At 37.1% G+C, this 20944-nt stretch overlaps 1 protein-coding gene across 1 annotated transcript in view; it reads left to right on the plus strand.

Moving 5' to 3' along the window:
- The window catches only part of TNKS2 (tankyrase 2), a 65174-nt gene that overhangs the window by 20350 nt on the left and 23880 nt on the right, over positions 1-20944 (plus strand). Inside the window, exons 7-15 of the mRNA XM_024253859.3 lie at positions 1812-1878; positions 6533-6719; positions 7807-7928; positions 10429-10520; positions 10609-10687; positions 13366-13537; positions 16388-16467; positions 20032-20177; positions 20754-20919. Of these exons, the coding sequence (XP_024109627.1) occupies positions 1812-1878; positions 6533-6719; positions 7807-7928; positions 10429-10520; positions 10609-10687; positions 13366-13537; positions 16388-16467; positions 20032-20177; positions 20754-20919 (1111 nt within the window). The remainder of the gene's footprint in view (positions 1-1811; positions 1879-6532; positions 6720-7806; positions 7929-10428; positions 10521-10608; positions 10688-13365; positions 13538-16387; positions 16468-20031; positions 20178-20753; positions 20920-20944) is intronic.

Genomic DNA, 20944 nt, shown 5'->3' on the forward strand with positions numbered 1-20944 from the left:
CTGGAGCAGATGATTCACACAGGAGACAAATGAAGGTTAGGATTAGAGAAATAGGTAAGAACCAGGTTTTGGAGGACTGGGTATTTAGCCTAAGTAATTCAGACTTCACCCTGTGATCTGAAACAAAGGGGATGGGGATGATTATTCTAAAAGAAGTTTTAGGAGGTGCATTTGAAAGCAATGTGTTGGCTAAATTGGAGAGAGAGGAGACTAGAAGCAAAAGCAGCAATTAGGAAAGTGAGCATTCTAGAGGTTTAAGCATAATCAGGATCCATAATAATGGTGGCAGAAGAAATGAAAATGAAGGCATAGATGCAAGAGATATTGCAGTGTAAGAATGGATAAGGTTTGTTGAATGGATATGATGAGCGAGGAATAAAAGGAAAACTACACTTCAAGTTCTGAATGAGTTAGATCCAGTGATACACATACGAAATACAGGAGGCAAAATTGTTTGGGGGGAAAATGTTGAATTGACTTCTAGAACTCTTAGTTTTTTATTTGTTTGTTTGTTGCGTTTTTTATTTTTATTTTTTTTAGATGGAGTCTTGCTCTGTCGCCCAGGCTGGAGTGCAGTGGCGCGATCTTGGTTCACTGCAACCTCCACCTCCTAGGTTCAAGTGATTCTCCTGCCTCAGGCTCCTGAGTAGCTGGGATTACAGGCGCACACCACCACACCTGGCTAATTTTCATATTTTTAGTAGAGACAAGGTTTCGCCATGTTGGCCAGGCTCAAACTCCTGACCTCAGGTGATCCACCTGGCTCGGCCTCCCAAAGTGCTCAGATTACAGGCATGAGCCACCACGCCTGGCCTAGAACTCTTAGTTTAATGGGATGATACAGGAACATAGTGGAAGCATCTAGTAGGTAGTTAGGAACAAAATTGGTGCTCAGGCAAGTGAAGAATCATATATTCAAAAATAGTAAGGAAAGCCATGAACCTTTAAAGAGAGGACTCAGAACTAAAGACTAAATCACCGGTGACCATCCCTTACCAGAGTTTGGCATGATGGTGGCTATGGCAGCATATTAGTGAATGATCCCAAAGGAGAAGGAAAAGCTTCAAGATAGAAGTCAAGATTTTAAAGTTTAACTGTATCTTCCCATAGAGAAAGTTCTTCCTCCATTCCCATCATGGAAGAATTGGGTTTCAGCTTATTAAGGATCTCAAAAAAGTTTTAAAAATGAGCCAGTATTTGAGCTAAGTCTGGAAAAGACATGTAGAAATGAGCTAGAACAAAGGAGGGAGGGAAATCTATACCCAGGGAACAGTATATGTAGAGACATACAGGGAACTATAAGTTTAATATACCATTATCGAAGGGTAAGCCTAGAGAGCGAGCCAGATAATTGTGTGTGCCACGTTAATAAGTTGGAACCATCTCTTGAAAGCACAGAGTTAAGGTGTAACTACATCAGACTTACCTTTTAGAAAAATCTGCCTCAGCTTGGAGGATAAAGTGGGGTGGGAGCTATTTCAATAGTGCAAGGGAGAAATAACATAGGCCCAAAACTAAGGCAGTGGCAGTAGCAGTGAAGTATAAAGGAAGATGGATTTGAAAGAGACTTGGGAGTTCGCAGTAGCAGTGAAGTATAAAGGAAGATGGATTTGAAAGAGACTTGGGAGTTCAAATTCTTAGGACTTAGGGTTCAAATGGATGTTACTAAATTTTGAACATTTTTATTAGAACATCACATAATCCATTTGCTATTTAAGTATAAGTAATTAAATAAATTTTAATTTATAAATTTCCTTAGGCCTAAGAAATCTGTACTGAAACAGGATTTTTCCCCCCGCTTCTCATTGTAGTGATCTGGTACCATTACACAATGCCTGTTCTTATGGTCATTATGAAGTAACTGAACTTTTGGTCAAGGTTAGTGCTCTTGTACTCTCCTAATTACTTTCTAGAGTTATATAAAATAACTTGAAATACATTAGTATATCTGGGTTTCTTTTTATTTTCTGTGTTCTTAGTGCTTAAAAAAGTAGAAGTATTTATAAGCATTATAAAATATAGGTGACTGATAGCTCAGCATTTGACTGCTTTGAGATTTTTGAGATACCATATGTTTTCTTTTGTTTTTTTGTTGTTGTTTTTTTTTTTTTGAGACAAGGTCTCACTCTTGCCCAGGCCGGAGTGCAGTGGTGCGATCTTGGCTCACTGCAACCTCCACCTCCAGGGTTCAAACGATTCTCCTGCCACAGCCTCCTGAGTAGATGGGATTTCAGACAGGCGCCATCACGCCCAGCTAAGTTTTGTTAGAGATGGGGTTTCACCATGTTGGCCAGGCTAGTCTTGAACTCCTGACCTCAAGTGATCCACCTGCCTCGGCCTCCCAAAGTGCTGGGATTACAGCCATGAGCCACCATGCCCAGCCTGGATACCATATGTTTTTAAATATAAAGTAGCACCGTCATCTTGCTACACATCATCTTGTGACGCATCATCTGAAATCCATCTACTCAGGAGGCTGTGGCAGGAGAATCGTTTGAACCTGGAGATGGAGGTTACAGTGAGCCAAGATCGCACCAGTGCACTCTAGCATGGGCAAGAGTGAGACCTTGTCTCAAAAAAAAAAAAAAAATCATATAGAATAGCAGATAAAGTGATTCCATAATTTATAGCTAAAGGTGAAGTTTCAAAACTCTAAGAAGCAGTTTTTAGTGACTCATATTTTGTTAAAACCACCAGATATAATAGCAAGATTTGCCAGTTGTACTTTGAGTTGGAGCTGGCCCATTTGGTAAGGTTCACTTCTTCCAGTATGCTCAACAGCTGTTTAACAAACAGGTTCCCAAGACTAGCAAGAACCTTTTTTTTTTTTTTTTTTTTTTTTTGGTTTTTGGTTTTTGGTTTTTTTTTTTTTGAGACGGAGTCTTGCTTTGTCTCCCAGCCTGGAGTGCAGTGGCACAATCTCCGCTCACTGCAACCTCCGCCTCCTGGGTTCAAGCGATTCTCCTGCCTCAGCCTCCCAAGTACCTGGGATTACAGGTATGTGCCACCATGCCCAGCTAATTTTCTATTTTTAGTAGATACAGAGTTTCACCATGTTGGCCAGGCTGGTCTTGAACTCCAGACCTCAAGTGATCTGCCCGCCTCAGCCTCCCAAAGTGCTGGGATTACAGACATGAGCCATCACACCCAGTCCAAAACTTCCTATTTTGATGCCTTTTAGATGAGAGTAGAAGATAAATATTATCTTTGGAAGTGGATCCCAGGATGTTACCTATACCCTTTAACTTCTGTTACCCTGCACCCATTCTACTCCTTCAGCACTTTTCCCCACTCTCAGCAGCTGTTACGGGAAGAGAAAGAGGACACTTGTTTCCACTGCCTCTTTGGTTCCTTTCGGGCCTGCGTCTTATGAAATACATTTTCCCATAGAAACAACTTTATAATAATAATTAGATACTCTGAGTAGCATATTAAACTTATAATGTGGCTGTAATGTTATACATTTGTAACAGTAATGCTTTTGCTTCTTGTAAAACTGAATCTTGACTCCAGCAGACCATTTGAAAGTTGCTATGGATAAGAATGAAACATCAAACAGATTGCACTTGGACTTAAAGACAACTGAGTGGTATTTTCCTAAGACCTAGTATTTTGCTGAATAAGAATGAAAGGCTGACTAGAGGTCATACCTACAGAGGGGGTTAGCTAATGTGAGGGTGTAAGTAGTTACCAGGGTAGTAAAGTTAAGAAAAGTCAGGAGAAAGCAAGTAGATAGGGATTGAGAATGCAGATTCTGAGCACTGCTGAGTCAATTGGCAACACTTGCCTAAATAGTTTGGCTACCAGAAGCTGGCATTTAACAGCAAACACCCAGTGACTGCTTTCCATGACCAGGGCATTTGCTAGCCATGGAAGGCACTAAGACATGATCCCTGGAAAAAGCATTCAAATAATGAAGGTCTGGCTCTAACAGGCACAAGAATAACAGGGAATTCTCTTAACATTCTTCCTCATAGTCTCTGAATACTAGGAAGCAAGTAGACAGATCTGGCTAGAATGGAAGGAAAAATTATGTCAGATAGATTCATAATTAATTGAACCACTGTGCAGAGTGTTGACTGATATTTCTTTGCTTGGAAGGGAATGTTGGAACCTCCAGTGGGGCCTGAAGTTTCTATCTTTATTGTGGTGCACACTTTTATGGTTGACTTGATAAAAAATTAGAAGGAATGCTTATCCAGTTTGCAGATTAACATAAAGCTGGGAAGGATAACTAATATTCAAGTTGATAGAATCAAGGCTCAAAACCATCTCACCAGGCTCTAAGCTTTGGGTGAAGCCAGTAAGATTAATGGGGCTCAGCAAGGACACTTAAGTTCACGAAATAAGTCGCACAAGAACAAGATGGGAGAGGAGAAAATACTTTGGTGTTTACTTCTTGCTTAAACAATAACACAGAGTTTTTAAATGACCCATTAACTCAATTTAAGTATAAATTATAATGTGACAACTTAAAAAGCTGTCATAATTTTGTGCCAGTAGAATAGTATTGCAAGCAAATATAAGCATGGATGCACTGTACTCTGCACACCCAAACCACACTGGAATCTATAGGCTCTCGGTTTGGTTTGGTTTGGTTTTTTTTGTTTTTGTTTTTGTTTTTTTGGTTTGGGGGGAGAGGGTCTCACTCTACCACCCAGGTTGGAGTGCAGTGGCGCAATCATGGCTCATTGCAGCCACGACCTTCCCAGGCTCAGGTGATCCTCCCACCTCAGCCTCCCAAGTAGCTGAAATTACAGGTGTGGTGCCACCACACATGTTAATTTTTTTATTTTTTGTAGAGATAGGTTTTCACCATGTTGCCCAGTTTGGTCTTGAACTCCTAAGCTCAAGCGATCCACCCACCTCGGCCTCCCAAAGTGCTGGAATTATAGGCATAAGCCACTGCCCCTGGCCTCAATTATTTTTTAATGAATTTTTTAAACTAAAGTATATTTAGTTGAGGGCCACCACGATAATAAGTGGAAACCATCTGATATGAAAGATCAGTGTCCTTTATGATGTCTTTTGCTCCAAAGGCAAATAGATGAAAGTTAAAAGTGCATATTTTAACTTAATATAGAAGAAAACTTTCTAACAACAGAAGTTCTCTAGTAATTATAAAAAGCCATGTTAGCTGCAAATTAGCTCCCCATTGTCAAAAATACTGAAAGAGTAAGAAGCTGGTTCACCTTAGTTGAATGCTGTAGAAGGAAATTTGTGTTTGATTGGTTAAACTAGTATGACTTCAGTGGTCCATACTTAGCCAACTCCAGTACTTGGAAATGGCTAAAATTAAAAAGCCTAACAATACAAAGTGTTAGCAAGGATATGTAGCAACTGGAACTCAAACGTTGCCATGTAGCAGTGGAACTCAAATGTTGCTGATGGCTGGCTGTATAAAGTGCTATAGCCACGTTAGAAGACTCTTTGACAGTTTCTAATAAAGTTAAACATATATCTACCGTGACAGCATATGTTCATAAAGAAATGTTTATGGTAGCTGATTTGTAGCACAGGTTGAGTATCCATTATCTGAAATGCTTGGGACCAGAAGTGTTTTAGATTTCAGATATTTTTTGGATTTGAGAATATTTGCATATATACTACATAATGAGAAATCTTGAAGATGGAACCCAAGTCTGCACATGAAATTCACTTACATTTCATATACACCTTATATACATAGCCTGAAGATGATTTTATATAACATTTTTAATAATTTTGTGCATGAATTAAGTTTGTGTGCATAAGGTTAGGTGTGGAATTTTCCACTTGTGTCGTCATGTCGGTATTCAAAAGTTTTGGATTTTGGAGTATTTTGCATTTCTGGTTTTCAGATTAGAGATACTCAACCAGCCAACTAGAAACAGTCCAAATCTCCATTAACAGGATGATAAATAAGCAAATTATGATATATGTATACTGTGAAATACCCCTCAACAATGAAAATGAACTACTTGTGCAACAACATGAATGAATCTCAGCAACATTATATGTATGAAAGAATCTAGACAAGTACATACTTTAGAAATTTATATTCTTCTATTCTTACAAAATTGAAGAACAGATATATCTAATATGTGGCCAGAATGGGGGCAGGAATTGTCTATAAAAGGAGCATGAGGAAACATTCTGGGGTAATGAAAGTGTCTTGTATCTTGATTTGGGTGATGGTATCACAGATATATACATTTGTCAGTATTCATCAAAGTTGTGTGCTTCACTGTATGTCAGCTATACCGTAAGAGGAGCATTCGTTCTTGGAAAAGATGCAGGTTAAATCTAAAGCTTCGTTCTTAACTGTTCTTAAAAGTAGAAAAGTTAAGTAGACCCTTGTTGGTAGGGCTAGCAATCAGCTACTGTTTTTTCTATTGGGAAAAATGTATACTCATTCTGAAATAATTGGCTTAAAAAGTGAACTTTGGGAACATAACCTGTTTTAGCTTGTATGATGTTAAATTACACAGTACGAATAATTCTGAATTCTTTTAAAAATTGAACATTAAATATATGCTTTTTTGCTCTCCAGCATGGTGCCTGTGTAAATGCAATGGACTTGTGGCAATTCACTCCTCTTCATGAGGCAGCTTCTAAGAACAGGGTTGAAGTATGTTCTCTTCTCTTAAGTTATGGTGCAGACCCAACACTGCTCAATTGTCACAATAAAAGTGCTATAGACTTGGCTCCCACACCACAGTTAAAAGAAAGATTAGCATGTGAGTATAAGATTATGAATGTTCAGGTAGGATATTATATCAATAAACTGAACATTTTTTCTTTCCTGTTTGTTTTTAGAAATGTTTAAATAATAGAATATTTTTTTTAGCCATGGGTATCCACTGTTGTTCAGCATATTTAATAATTTGGAAGTTTCTACTTAAGATGCTATGAAAAGAAAATATGTTTGTATTAATTTTTTCAAGTCAAGTTATATGCTTTTTATATGTACTATATGAGACTTATTAGATCGTATGCCTTTGAAATGAAAGCATTTGGTTTGTTTTCATCGTTGATATGACTTTTCTGTTTAATCTATGAAGCTTATGAATTTGTGAAGTTAAAGCTTCATAAGATTGCCATCTTGTAAATAGTCTCCAGATCTTAACATCTGATATTCGTTGGCACCTGGGCCAAGTTCTTTGGTTTTCTGTCTATAGCTGAAGTAGATGTAGTGAGAAATAACCACATCGTTTGGATATGGTATTAGTGCATACAAATAAGCAACTTATATTGGATTTGTATTATCCTGGAATAACAAAGAATGATTGGTAGTTCCACAAGTCTGAAGAGTAAAAGAGAATCTTAAGGAAAACCTCTTTTATTTTTTCATCATCTAGGTGGCTTTTGCAGATATCCAACTTTTCTAGTTCCCAGTTCCCTGATGGTTTGAGCAAAGCTGTCTGTCTGCTATAGCCATGATGTCAGTGTAGAGATCACTATTTCTTTACTGAGAAAAATTTTGTGCTTGAAATATTCTAAAACGTCTCCAGTCTAGGAATATATTGTAGTACTCCAGATATCCCAAAATGAATTATGAATTAGAACAAACCATGAATCTGCCATGGGCTAAACCTGTGTATACTCTTGAGGCCATATGTCTATACAATTGCCCCATAACTTAGGGGAACTGGAGTACCACTGTCTGTTTTCAGGGGTTAAATTTGGAGAATATCTTTAGAGCCTCAATCCGGCTGTTTTGGAAGATTATTTTGAAAATAAGTTCAAGGAAAATACTAGATGTCTTTTAGATAAGCCTTTTCAATTTGATCTCGTTATAGATGTAAATGCTTTTTCTTCATCTAGATGAATTTAAAGGCCACTCGTTGCTGCAGGCTGCACGAGAAGCTGATGTTACTCGAATCAAAAAACATCTCTCTCTGGAAATGGTGAATTTCAAGCATCCTCAAACACATGAAACAGCATTGGTAATGTTTCAGATTTAAGTTTTTAAAATGCAGTAACCAAGAACATGCTAAACTAATCATAATATTCTACTTTTAGAACTAGCATTTTTTTGAGTCTGTAGTTTTAAAAAATTACTGCCTGTACAAATATTTTTTAAAAATTTAAACAATGCCAAAAAATAGACAGCCTCACCCTGCAGAAAGCAATGCTATTATCAGTTCGAGAATGCTCAGAAAAAAAAAAAATTCATATTCTGGCATGTATTATATGTAATGCTTTTATTATCATAAGTGATGTATACAGTTTGCCTTTTAGGGGCTATAAAAATGAATGCTTAGGTTAGAAAATTTGGAACCCAATGAAAATAATGAAAAATAAAATAAATACCACCATCCAGATGGAAACACTTGGTGTAGTCCTTCAAAATTAGATCTAGAATGTGAATGAAGTATTTTAGAGGTTACTTCCTTGATAGAGGTAATAATAACTGTGGAGCTATGACAAAATAGATGTGAGTAGAGAAGTCTAAGGAAAAACAGAAAAGAATGGGAGCTAATAGGGATACATGATAAAAGATAAGAGAGGGAATGGTAAAATCAGGGGCTACCTTAAAATTGAAAGGTAGAAAAAAAGAAACTTAAAGGTAGAAATTTAAAAGGAAGAAAGTAAATCCTGTTGTGTGAGTTGCAGAATGTGCTTCGGGTGAGAGAAGATAAGTAAGTTAATGTGTGTGATTTAACTGATTTAACCGATGGTAGCCTTACTTACCTGATACCTTTTATGAGAAGTTTTCTTCCTTATGCCATAATGTAAACTATGAAATTTATGTAGAAACCTACCTATAAAGCATTTTGGACCTTTTTACTGCTTGTAAGAAACATCTAAATTAAAAAAAAAATAGCAAAGCTGTAGACTAATAAGAAATGCTAGTACAAAATTAAAACCACAACAGCATTAAAACTGTACAAAGAAACATGCAAAGACTGACATGGAAAATTCTGGTCATAACTACTGTTAAGCAACTCATTTTTGTAATTAACCTTAAAACACACTAGGAGTTGTGTTGGTGAGTAGTTATGGTGCAGTAGCAGTTTATTACAGGTTCCCAGAGATTTACAGGCCCTGCTCCAAGATGGTGCAGAGGAGTAGGGTGTAATTTGAGGTGGATATGATTTTTAAAAAAAGTCTTTAAAAAACCATGTCTGGTCTCTGTGCTTTCATGATAGGTGTCCTGGGATGGTTACCCTTAACCTACCAAAGGAACTATGTTCTCCGATTAGAATTGGTTTTATTTAGGGTAAAGGAATGATTTTGGTGACAGCAACATCAAAGAATGGATCTGCAGCAAAGTCATGAGGATCTGATAAGCTTTATGATTAACAACAGATTAAAATCAAAGAACAAATTTCATGTATACTGTGTTTTTAGATGTATAGAGCAACTTAGCTGAAAAATTACCCAGAACTTTTATTCTATAGGTTTTCAGGTTTCAGTTTTAATTTAACATATATACATTGATTTAGTCATGTATCATTCAGACATTATTGAACACCTATTGTGCAGATATTAGGCTTAGGCTTATAACTGGCAAATCTCTACTTCCTGTCTCCTTTCCTCCTGGATACATCATAGATAGAGATGCTGCAGCCTCAAACTCCAGATTATATCATTTTCCACCACTGATTTTGCAAAGAGGTAATGCATGCTCCTTATTCTGCCAAAGCAACTAGTTGAGAGAGATATAAATACTGCTCAGCTTATCAGCTGTATCAGTGCTATTACTAAACAGAATCCAGAGCTGATGAGTGTTTTTTTTTTTGTTTTTTTTTTTTTGAGATAGAGTCTTGCTCTGTCGCCCAGGCTAGAGTGCAGTGGCATGGTCTCAGCTCACTGCAACCTCCACCTCCCGGGTTCAAGTGATTCTCCTGTCTCAGCCTCGCGAGTAGCTAGGATTACAGGCACGTGCTACCACGGCTGGCTAATTTTTGTATTTTTAGTAGAGAGGGGGTTTCACTATGTTTGCCAGGCTGGTCTTGAACTCCTGACCTTAGGTGACCCGCCTGCCTCAGCCTCCCAAAGTGCTGGGATTACAGGCATGAGCCACTGCACCCGGCTATATTCTGTTATTTCTTCATGTAAAGAAACCTCAACCTTTGCAACGGTGTTTTCTTAACCTTTAAAATATTGCATGAACACAATGCTACTTGGAAACAGTTTTGAAAAGGATATTGGTCACATTAAGGTTTTCATCACACCAATGGTAGCTTTTTCGAAGATACAGGACAACTGTAAAGTTTGATTGGAATATTTAATAATAGATATTATCTGATAGGTAGGATTTTCAGGTCCTGTCAGAATTTGGTTATTGTTGCAATTCAATCAAAAGTCAAGAGCAAAGTTGCGTCAAAAGTAAAACAGAAAGATTAAATAACTACTTGATTGTTCTTGATTGGAAACACGAATGTTCTTAAAATCAATTATGTATAGTCCTTGATTAATGCTGCAATTTAAATTATTTAGCATTGTGCTGCTGCATCTCCATATCCCAAAAGAAAGCAAATATGTGAACTGTTGCTAAGAAAAGGAGCAAACATCAATGAAAAGACTAAAGAGTAAGTATACATTTAATTATTGAATATTATGGAGATTTTACTCTTTTGGAAAATATATTCACTGTCTGGCTGATTTTTTCTCTTTAAGATTCTTGACTCCTCTGCACGTGGCATCTGAGAAAGCTCATAATGATGTTGTTGAAGTAGTGGTGAAACATGAAGCAAAGGTATACTTCCTTTTTGGTAATCTTTGGTAATCCAATGAGTTATTTTTTATTTAGCAGGCAAAATGCCTGACTTCCTAAACTATTTACTTTCTCATAAGTATTACTTTTTTTTCCTTATAATCTATGCTTAAGAATTGTCCTGCAGGTAACCTTTTCTATATCTAATTTTTGCTAGAACATCTATGGGTTTATTCAGATACACATTATTCCTGTATGTCCTCCCTCCTCCATTCCTTTTAACCACAGCCCACAGGTCAAAGTTATTCTTAAGGACTTTTCTGACCTATCATCTTTTCTAATCGTCTTTTCTCACCCATATCTTCTAATTCTTGGTTGTCATGATAACTTCTGTTATTTTCCCCAACCACCGTTTTTGGTTTTTGTGTTTTGTGTTTTACCCTCTGTTATTTCTGTAACTAAGCCAAAGGACTTGAACGGAAGGAAATATATTATTTAAATAATTTGACTAAAAACATAATAGCTCCCCATGTTGATAAGTTACTGTTCTTGAGTTGGCATTTGTGCACAAAGCCTTTTATTCACCAATATGCTTTCATCAAGGCTAGAAATCATCTCTTACCCAGGAACTTTTAAAAGTACTACTCAGTAAAAGATATACATAGCATCTCAGATTGGAAGAGATGACAGTAGTCACCTAATTCAGCAGTTTTTACAGTTTTTAGCCACAGATACTTGCCTCCTTCAAACAAAATCTTTAGTTGAAATTCAGTATACTCTATAACAGAGAAAGAATAGATGTGCTGTGGATGAAGGGGGAAGAATAATAGACGCTCTTCTCCTTGGATGGCCCCTGAAGCCCTTCCATAAATGAACTTTGCAGAATAGTTTATTCTTACCTGTCTTTTCTTGAGTTTCCATTCATTCAAGGAACCATTTAGAGCTCTCCAGTTTCTTTTTGTGTTGCCTCTCTGTGTCTTAATTTCTCTTTGATTTGGGGGAATTCTTGATAATGTATAATCTTGATCTTTCCTATTGTAAATTATTGAATAAAATAAAGTTTATTTCTGCTTGACTGCTTGGCATATCTTGTCTCTCTGTTCTATAACTGTTTGTTGATTGCTGTTTTCATACTTGTGGTACATTACTTGAAGAATATCTGGATGCATATTGAATTAGAGTTGTGACACTCAGTGAAACAGTCTTGACTAGGGTGACCAACCATCCAGTTTTGTCCAGGACTTCAGGTTTTTTGGGAACACAGGACTTTCAGTGCTAAAACCAGGAAAGTCCTAGGCAAACCAGAACAAGTGGTCACCCTAATCCTAACACAAAGTGGTACCCAAATAGTTTTTTTTTTAAGTGAGTATTTTTCACATTTCAGCGAGTTAGGGTATGTGAATAAATAGTTTGATTGTCCTGAGCATTTTAAATCCATTTTTCAGGCCCTGTAAGCATGGAGACTCGCTATTCATACTCTAGTTTTAGGTTCATTGAGGTCTTGATTATATTCACATTCACATGTTATCTGATTCCATGAATATGAATTGGTCAGTGTCTCATAACCCACTAGTGTCCACAGGATTGATTACTGAGGAACTTAATTTCTTAGCTATGTTGAAGAATTATTTCCATAGCAGGAAGGTAGGGATAACGGTGGTGGAGTCTTACAGGTGATTTTTTTTATTGTGAAAAATTTCAAAGATACAACCAAGTAGAAAGAATTTTGCAGAAAATACCTGCCTACCACTTAGATTCTATTACTAACATTTTACTATAGTGTTTTATTACATATCTTTCCATTTTTTCCTCCATCCACCAATATATCTTATTTTTTCACACATTTCAAAGTAATCTGCAGACTATTCCTCCTAAATACTTCTGCATGCACATCAACTAGAGTTTAATCTTTGTTTACAGTTTTTCTTTAGATGTAAAATTTGCAGTGAAATGCAGAGATCTTAAACGGATATTTGCTGAATTTTGACTAGTACATACACCTATGTAACCAAAACTCCTGTAGAGATATAGAACATTATCTCATGGCAGAAGTAATGCACAGTCCCAGGCAATCTCCACTTTGACAGATAACCATTTTATTTTTTCTGACATAAAAGTGCGTTCTAGGCCTTGACATACATGGAATCATACAAAATATACACTTTTGTGTAAGACTTTTCCCATATTGTATGATGTTTTGGAGATTCATCCACGTATCAGTAGTTTGTTCCTTTTTATTGCTGAGTATTCCACTGTGTGACTATTCCATAGTATGTGTATCTATATATTTTACGTAATAAATAAGGGAGAAGATTAAGCCAATAGAAATAAGCATTTTAATGCTAATTTATCTCTGGCTTTGTTACTATTGTCTATCTTGGGGTTAAGCTTTACATTTCTACACTTTAGAGATCCGTAAAAATACATGAGTTCAACTTTCTTAGGCAATGTCTAGCTCTAAATATCTGTGAATGCTTTAATGATAAACACAACTACTATTCAGCTCTCACATTTAACCCAAAATTGGGTCTTCTGATGGTAGCCTTCATGACTTGGTAAATTTATTCTCTAGATTTGAGCAAAAATACTTGCTTTGGCATTGGATAATAGGCCTCATAAAAGAACTGAGACTTAAAAGTAGTAAAAAGTGTTAAATACATGATTGTATGGTTTTAAATTTTGCATTGCAGGCTAATTTCAATTTTTTCTGCATTGTTAAGGTTAATGCTCTGGATAATCTTGGTCAGACTTCTCTACACAGAGCTGCTTATTGTGGTCATCTACAAACCTGCCGCCTACTCCTGAGCTATGGGTGTGATCCTAACATTATATCCCTTCAGGGCTTTACTGCTTTACAGATGGGAAATGAAAATGTACAGCAACTCCTCCAAGGTATTATATGCTTCCATGAAATTGATTTTTTTAAATTAACCTTTAAAAATTTTTCGCATATCAGGTGTTACAGGTAAGAGTTGGTAATAAGAAAAATTGAGAATTTTTGGTTATTTCTTCTTAGGTTGTTATACTTTTAATCAGCTGAATATCCTCAGTCCCCAAAGGTCATTAAGTGGTAATTATGATTTTTGTTCCAGTAGCATTTTCTGCCCAGTTTCTTAAGTTAAATATATGGCTTTCAAGTTTTTATCAAGAAAGTTTTAAGAGTAAGATAAAATGGTTGCTATTTATTTTTAAAGAAAGAAATTTTTAGATCCTACATATTCAAGGCAGGTAGAATTTGTATAAGGTAGCCAACTATTTGGCTTATTGAAACATTTAACAACTGAATACACTCATATTCATTACATCTTAAAAGATTTAGATCAAATATCTACACACTTGGCATAGACGAAACATTTCAGCCCGGATATCTGGTCCCATAAATTTTAAAGTATTTTTGTCTACATCTCTACTTTTATTAGAATTTAATGCAGTAGCTTTGACATCTGAAAGCTCAGGTGAGAAAAATGTAATAGATTAAGCTTTTCTGTCTTTAACGGTAAATCCTTGATGATCTTTATGCCTTTGTTCTGGGAACCATGTTTTGAGAAACACTCCTTGAACAGATGAAAGCAGATTGATACAACCTCCTGGAATCTGCCAAAACTGTGAACTTTAAACAAGACTGTTTTCAAGATCCCCATTACTTCCCCCATACATCACACATTCATTTCATTGTCAGTTTTTGGGATGATAACACTGGTCCTATTCAGTTGGCTAGTGATAGAATGTAAAGTCTTGTCAGTTTTATGCTAGGTACCATTACATATAGCTTTTTACTTGCCTTTCCAACTAGTTTCTTACAATAAATTATTGAAGTGGAATTTCCAGGTCAAAGGGTAGCATAAAATTGTCAAATTATCTTCTATTAATAGAAAGCTGGTATTTCGCATTTTACAGTCGGAATATATGAAAGCACCTGTTTTCTGTCAGCACTAGATATTACAATTCTTAATATTTTCCTTGAGTGAATATGCATGTGTGAATTACAGAAGTAATAGATTTTAATGCTAACTATAAAAGTCTCATCAGTGTAGCTCTCCATTTCCTCTCTGCCTACTAGCAGATGGAAAAAAAAGACATTTAATTTGCATTTCTGATTATGAGTAAGTTTGAACATAATTTTAATATGTTTATTGCCCGTTTCTCTTTGTTTTTGTTTTTTTTTCCAAGCAGGGTCTCGCACTGTCTCCCGGGCTGGAGTGCAATGGTGCGATCTCAGCTCACTGCAATCTCTGCCTCCTGGGTTCACATGGTTCTCCTGCCTCAGCCTCCCAAGTAGCTGGTATTATAGGTGCACACCACCGCACCCGGCTAATTTTTTGTATTTTTAGTAGAGACAGAGTTTCACTATGTTGGCCAGACTGGTCTTGAACTTCTGACCTTGTGCTCCCCCTGCCTCGGTCTCCCAAAGTGCTGGGATTACAGGCATGAGCCACCATGCCCGGCCTTTCTTTTTTTTTTTTATTTTCTTTTATTTTATTTATTTATTTTTGAGATAGAGTCTCACTCTGTCACCCAGGCTGGAGTGCAGTGCTGCAGTCTTGGCTCACTGCAACCTCTGCCTCCCAGGTTCAAGTGATTCTCGTGCCTCACCCTCCTGAGTAGCTGAGATTACAGGCGTGTGCCTAACTTTTGTATTTTATGGGTTTTACCATGTTGCCCAGTCTGGTCTCCAACTCCTGACCTCAAGTAATCTGTCTGCCTCGGCCTCCCAAAGTGCTGGGATTACAGGCGTGAGCCACCATGCCCAGCCAACCATGTCTCTTTTTTGTATGTGTGAATTTCTTGTTCATATCTTTAGCTCATTTGTTGAAGCGTTTCAAAGTACTCCTTTCAGAAGAACACCATATATATATATGTATATATATATATGTATAATTTTTTTTTTTGAGACAGAGTTTCACTCTTGTTTCCCAGGCTAGGGTGCAATGGCATTATCTTGGCTCACTGTAGCCTCAAATATATTCTCTTAAAAGATGCATGTTACAGTTTGGTTTTTTCCCATTTTGTTCTTGTTTAATGCTGTTATTACCTGACATATTTTTCCAAATACCAATTTTCTTTTTTTTGATGCTGCTTTTGATGTACTGTTCCAAGAAGCTTTTTTATTCCGTGTTATGAAAGTATTCACCCGTTTTCTTCTAGTATTTTTAAGGTTTAATTTTTCATACTTACGTCTTTAATCCATCAGGAGTTTATTTTGTTCTAAGGTGCAAGGTAGATGTTTTCCTTTTCTGACACTTTAAATGAGCTGTAAACATAGAATTTCAGACCTGGAAATGATGTTGCATTTCTACTAGTCTACCTTATGTCTTTAGAACTAAAAAATCTGAGGCCCAGGAAGTTCCAGTGACTTGCTCCAGTTCAGATAGCTAATTAATGACAGAACCACAGTTAGATTTCTGTTTGCTCTCTTAATTTAATACTTTTGCACCATTCCAATGGCTTGCTTATAGAGCAGGCCATCTTTAGTCATCTACTTTATGTTCCTTTATATTGCTTACATCACATTTTATAATCATTATACACATTTACATATTTTGCTTATATGTGTTGTATTTCAGAGTTTTAAGATAATCTTATTTTTCCCTCCCCAACCCTCACCCCCTTACTACCATGGAGATTTTGTACATAATCTACCAAATTGTAAAAGAACTTTGCTTTCTGATGAGATGCCTTCCATAAAGCTTGGTTCCATCTTCCAAATAGAGGTTAGTCACTCTTTCTCTCTCTCTTTTTTAGAGGGTATCTCATTAGGTAATTCAGAGGCAGACAGACAATTGCTGGAAGCTGCAAAGGCTGGAGATGTCGAAACTGTAAAAGTAAGATACAATGTTATTTTTCTGTTAACTTTGGGTTTTTATTTTGACATTGTTATTTTATCTGTACTGTTATAATGAAGAGCCTGGTTTATTTGTATGTTCTTTGCCTTAAAAGGTCAATAATACAATCTTAATTGTTCTCTACAAATGAGTAGCCTTAAGAAATGAAAGAAAAAGATTCACTTTCACCTGCATCCCAGTGAATATTACATTCACAAATATAAATAAATTCAGGTAATACCAAATGGGTTTTACTTGAAGAACCTATTCATTTGTCCCTTTAACAGAATAAAGTTTATCAAATTATTTTATATTAGTTTACATATGACACATAAAACAAGAAAGGGGAAAAACAGTGTATCACTTCTGTCTATAGATTTCTTCTGATTTCTTCATTTCTTTACCCCCTCTACCTCTAGGGATCCAGGGCTTAGTATAATAATAATGTTGCCACTTCTCTTTCCCAGGGCTTGCAACTTCAGCTCTTACCTGTTTCTCCGACAAGAGTCTTCCCCAGAGTAACCCTTCTTACTGTTTTGACTCTTACTGTAGAAATATGTATGTAAAACTGGGCACAGTGGCTCACGCCTGTCTGTAATCCCAGCACTTTGTGAGGCTGAGGAGGGTGGATCACCTGAGGTTAGGAGTTTGAGACCAGCCTGGCCAACATGGCGAAACCCCATCTCTACTAAAGACACAAAAATTAGCCAGGCATAGTGGCATGCACCTGTAATCCCAGGTACTTGGGAGGCTGAGACAGTATAGACATCTCAGATAACTTCAGATTTGTTTTTTAAATTCATTTCTCACAGAAAAATGCAACTATCATGCAGTTTTATTATTTGACATGTTTTTATTTTGATCCTCATTATTCTCATTCCCTTAAGTAGGAGGCTAATAGGATGTTGAAGGGAGGATTTTGTTTCTATTACTGCTGACTTGTGGAAGTACAAATCACTTGAGTTAAAAGGTTGTGAACTGATTTTTTTTTTTTTCAGGACACATGAAAATTAAGTTGAAAGCAATTAGCTGATTTTTTTTTTTTTTTTTTTTTTTTGGTGTTTGTGGGCAGGGAGAGATACAGAATTGTAAATGCTCATTCTCTTACATATATTAAAGAACATAAAACTATATTTAGTAACATGTTAAAGACTAAACTTTGTTTTTATAAATATAGAGGGAGTCCAGAGGAGGGGATAGATAAAGAGGAGATGAAGATGGGGGGCAGGAAATGGACTTAGAGAACACAGTAATGCCATTGGATTCAGGAAAACCTGTGCCAGGCATCAGGCTTTCTTCCCTCCCCTCTGCTTTTAAAATCACTTGATGGACATTTATCTCCATCAGCCATTCTTCTTATCTACCTCCAGACAGATGGCTCTGTACGAATCACTGGGACAAGAACATCTGCGTATTACCTAATGAACACTTAACTATTGTGCTCAGTTGTGTTTGTACACTGATAATCCACCAGGCTGGATACTTTATTCGACACATGCTATTAGAAAACCTGTCTCAGAGTGGACAAAATTAAACTGACAGGTAAAGAGTAGAATGGCCTGTGATAACTACCAAACCAAGCAGCACCAGGTAGACATGTTAAAAATAGTCGTTTCTGGGGACCTGACTTGAGACGCACTGAAATACCATCTCTTGAATGGGGCCCTGAATCTGTATATCTAGCCAGATCTTATTTGGGAAGCACAGAAGAGCTTTTTACCAGGACAATGATTAATCCTCTTGAGGTAAACCCACTGATAGCAGGCTCCTTTATTTTATTGAGCTTAGGTTATCCCCACTTTGGGAGTAGGATAGTAGAAAGGGGGAAAGAGTTTTTACTAATATGGGTATGTTCCTTTTGTTTGTTTGTTTGTTTGTTTGAGATGGAGTTTCACTCTTGTTGCCCAGGCTGGAGTGCAATTGCACAATCTCAGCTCACAGCAACCTCCACCTCCCGGGTTCAAGCGATTCTCTTGCTTCAGCCTCCCGAGTAGCTGGCATTACAGGCGCCCGCCACCACGCCCCGATAATTTTTTGTATTTTTAGTAGAGATGGTTTCACCGTGTTGGCCAGGCTGGTCTCGAACTCCTGACCTCAGGTGATCCACCCGCCTGGCCTCCCAAAGTGCTGGGATTACAGGCATGAGCCACCGTGCCCAGCCTAAGATGGATATATTCTTTTGATTCTTGAAGCACTCTGATTTACTATCTATGTTGCTTTTCTTCCCCAAACTCTCATACTTTTCATAACTACACTTCCTCGTCTGAACCAAAGAACACAGAAAATTGACCGTTTTCTTAATTCTCCCCAGGACTGTATAAACCATCAGCATTTTTTTTTTCTTTTTTGGAGATGGAGTCTGGGTTGGTCACCCATGCTGGAGTGCGGTGGCACTATCTCAGCTCACTGCAACCGCTGTCTCCCAGGTTCAAGCGATTCTCCTGCTTCACCCTCCCAAGTAGTAGAGACAGGGTTTTGCCATGTTGGCCAGGCTGGTCTCAAACTCCTGGCCTCAAGTGATCTGCCCGCCCGCCTCAGCCTCCCAAAGTGCTGTGATTACAGTCATGAGCCGCCGCATTCAGCCTAACCATCAGCATTCTATTAGTTATTTCATTCCACATAGAGTGGTATGGTTACTAAACCACCAGCATCAGCATCACCCAAGAACTTGTTAGAAGTGGAGATTTTTAGGCTCCACACCAGTTACACTGAAAATTTGAGGGTTGGACCCAATGCACATTAGAGTTGGAGAACCACTGCTTTAAAGGAGTACTTTTCAAACTTTAATGTGTTTCCATACTACCTAGGGATCTTGTTAAAGGGCAAATTCTGACTCAGTAGATAGAGATCTGAGATTCTGAATTCTTAATAAACTCCTTGGTAATGCTGGTACTACCATAATCTCATGTACCTCTATGTATATTTGCCACAAAATGCAAGTTACACTTGCTGATTATTGGCACTTAGTTTACCTGTATATATATATATACATATATATATATAGTAGCGGTAATGATAAAATTTACCCTTGAGCTTTAGAAAAAGTAGAATATAAAGGCATACGTGAGACCAGGCACGGTGGCTCACACTTGTAATCCTAGCATTTGGAAGGCCAAGGTGGGAGGATCCCTTGAGGCCAGGAGTTCGAGACCAGCCTGGCCAACATGGTGAAACCCCGCCTCTCCTAAAAATATAAAAATTAGCCAGGTGTGCTGGCATGTGCCTATAGTCCCTGCTACTCGGGAGGCTGAGGCAGGAGAATTGCTTGAACCCAGGAAACAGAGGTTGCAGTGAACTGAGATTGCGCCACTGCACCCCAGCCTGGGCAAGAGAGACTCTGTCTCAAAAAAATAATAAGACAAAAAAAAAGGCATAGATGAGAGGACCAGAGGGATTCCGAGTAAATGACAAGATGAAGTAAGAATACTAAATAGTTTCTGAGAATACTGATTTAATAAGACAAGAAAATAAGTCAGACACTTTGAAAATTCCTACTAAATGACTTGAAACAAGAAATAAGAATATGTAGATGTAGTATCATGTATGTTGTGTTTTGTCCTTCAGAAACTGTGTACTGTTCAGAGTGTCAACTGCAGAGACATTGAAGGGCGTCAGTCTACACCACTTCATTTTGCAGCTGGGTATAACAGAGTGTCCGTAGTGGAATATCTGCTACAGCATGGAGCTGATGTGCATGCTAAAGATAAAGGGTAAATGCCAACGATTGTTACGGACTCTCTTCCTTACTTTTACTTGACCTTTTTAGGAAAACCTGGAAATATGATATGTTTTATTTTTCAAGGAAGCCTGTTTCCTAACATTGGCCTAAATATTAAATAGAGCTTCTTAATTTCAATTAAGATTTTATATGGTTAGCATTCATATAAAGACTTTACTGGCATAATGCCTGGGAATTTTATAATGGCCAAGGAGATTATAACATTAGTGTGATATTGACTTTTAATGTAGTATATTTTTCAGTTTTCATGGAGCGTTTTTGAATTCTTCCAGTTTATCTTGAAGTTATTTTTTATTAAAAATATACAATTCTAGATGTTGCATATATGGATGAATGTTATAGTCTCTGCATTTAAAACATTTTTTAAATGTTCTCCCCGACTCACCAAAAAAGAACTTATTTCTGCCTTAAATAGATTTAGGTTCTACAAAGTATGATCAGTATAATTCCTTATGTAGTTCAAGAATTATCTTTCATCAGTTATATGTAATTATTTAAATTAAAACATGTTCTTCTGTGGCATTATTGTTCATTTATTACTTTTCAGAGGCCTTGTACCTTTGCACAATGCATGTTCTTATGGACATTATGAAGTTGCAGAACTTCTTGTTAAACATGGAGCAGTAGTTAATGTAGCTGATTTATGGAAATTTACACCTTTACATGAAGCAGCAGCAAAAGGAAAATATGAAATTTGCAAACTTCTGCTCCAGGTATATTTAAATACTTAACTGTAAA

This window comes from Pongo abelii, chromosome 8, assembly GCF_028885655.2.
Source record: "Pongo abelii isolate AG06213 chromosome 8, NHGRI_mPonAbe1-v2.0_pri, whole genome shotgun sequence".
Taxonomy (NCBI): domain Eukaryota; kingdom Metazoa; phylum Chordata; class Mammalia; order Primates; family Hominidae; genus Pongo; species Pongo abelii.